General features: G+C 45.7%; 1 protein-coding gene across 1 annotated transcript in view; it reads right to left on the reverse strand.

Moving 5' to 3' along the window:
- Positions 1-653, reverse strand: part of MSH4 (mutS homolog 4) — a 133,907-nt gene extending 133,254 nt beyond the window's left edge. Inside the window, exon 1 of the mRNA XM_006831087.1 lies at positions 413-653. Within this exon, the coding sequence (XP_006831150.1) occupies positions 413-653 (241 nt within the window). The remainder of the gene's footprint in view (positions 1-412) is intronic.
- Positions 654-2,150: the final 1,497 nt, after the last annotated feature.

Below are 2,150 nucleotides of genomic sequence, written 5' to 3' on the forward strand. Positions count from 1 at the left end.
CTCACAGTGACCCTGCACAGGGTTTCCAAGGCTGTAAATCTTTATGGGAACACAACGTCTCAGTCTCATCTTTCTCCCGCGGAGCAGCTTGTAGTTTCGAACTGCTAACCTTGAGATTGGCAGCCCGACTTGTAACCACTACGCTACCAGAGAAGGTAGAGCATACCAAATGTTATTTTTGCCTTTCTTAGCACCAAGCCATCTACTACCACAGCCTAGTAATAGAACCAACTTGAAGGGTGAAGCCGTCTAAGGAATCACCGGAATTCTCAGTTTTCCCGAGCACTCTATTATCCTCCAGCCAAACTACAACGGAAAATTTCCTGTGGTAACCACCTGTCTCTTAACCTCCAGGGTCAGCAGGTCACTAGCAGACAAGGGAAAATCCACCACCCACCCAACCACTCCTTGCCTTGAGCTGGTCGCAAGTGCGGTGGGAGCGGTGGGAGACTGCTGCTGCTGCTGCTCCGGTCGCCTATTACTCCTGAAGTGCCAGGAGGAGAGGTCGTAGACATGGCCTGGACTGGAGGTTGGCTCTGAAGAGTTTCCTGAAGTTCGAAATTGTAGCGGGGATGCTGTGGCCGAGCCTCCATCGACGAAGGAGAAGCTGTAGGCGCAGAAAGTGAGGTTGACGAGGTCTCAGGCCTCAGCATCTTCCTAACTCTTTCTCCCAGGCAGAACTACTTTCCGAACGCCCCTCAAACAGCCATCCCCGGAGAAGCGCTGCTGAAAAAGGCGGGAGCACAGTGCAGGAGCATGGGAAGCCTAGAACGCAGGCGCCAGGAAAGCCTAGAGCGCAGGCGCATTAAAACCTTCCCGCCTAAGCTTAATTTCCAAGAGTACAAAGTACTGTCAACTTTACCCAATTTCATCACCTCAACAAAATTTAGGTGAGTACCTTCCTCAACCTATATCAGCCTTAACGTTAATTTTCAGGGCCCGTTAATGACTAGCCAACTTGGTTGCTCCATTTTCTCATAGCGCCCCTTTGTCTGGCAAGGTGTTTTGTACTTTTTGATGTATCCCATAAACTCCTGAGTGCAGTTTGTGTTAAGTGCATCCAATCGGTTGTGCCTCACAGGGACCCTGTACAGTGTTTCTAAGGCTTTAAATCTTTCTAGGAGCAAAAGCCTCATTTTTATCCTGAGGAAGCTGGTGGGTTCTGTCGTATCTCAGTTTACCCATATGACCACTCAAGACTCACGGGGTCAGCAAAGAAGCCTTTGTTAGCTAGCCAGCGACTACAGTCTCCCTAAGCACGGGAAAAATTGCAGCCCCGACCTGATTTTTTCAAGGGGTATTTATACATGAGCAATCTGACATTATCTTGCATAAACCAGGGGTAGGATGTGTGCACAAGCCGTTAGGGTGAGGCTAGGGGTCCATATCTTGAGAGACCATGGGTAGGGTGTTGTGTGTAGGGTGTATGCATAAGCCATTGACAGAAGCAAGAAATAAAAGGTTAGTATGGGGAGGGGAAGTGCAGCTGAGAAGGATTAATCTTAAAAATATTTTTTATTCAGGCAGGATTCAATCATAATTCAGGGGCTACTTATGATTTAAAATGGAGTAAGCTGGGCTAACACTTACAGTTCCAATGGCAGACTATGTAGATCCTAGTCCAGTTCTTATCATATGGACCAACTGATTGTCTGATATGTCATTACAAAAAAAAAAAAAAAAATGTTCCCCAGTCTGTGGCTCTCTTTATACTCCTTTGGTGAAATCTTTTGATGCATGTATTGTTGTTAGGTGCCGTACAGTCGACTCAACTCATTGTGGGCAACAGAACTAAACACTACGTGATCTTCACAATTGCTGTTATGCTTGAGCCCATTTCTGTAGCTGCCCGTCACTGTGCACGAAGTCCATCTAAGACAGTAAAAACTAATGTAGTGCTCACACCTTTGTCCGATCCACCATCCACTGGTCTTGTGCTTAAATGAATACAGGAGTCAATAACTACTTAGAGCTTAAATGTCACATGCTATGTATTACATATTCAAACTGAAGCTGAAGAAAATGAAAACAAGTCCATGAGAGCCAAAATATGACCTTGATTTTATTCCACCTGAATTTAGAGATAATCTGAAGAACAGATTTGATACATTAAACACTAAAGACCGAAGACCAGAAGAGTTGTGGGATGA

The sequence above is a fragment of the Chrysochloris asiatica genome, unplaced genomic scaffold (genome assembly GCF_000296735.1).
Source record: "Chrysochloris asiatica unplaced genomic scaffold, ChrAsi1.0 scaffold00002, whole genome shotgun sequence".
NCBI lineage: Eukaryota > Metazoa > Chordata > Mammalia > Afrosoricida > Chrysochloridae > Chrysochloris > Chrysochloris asiatica.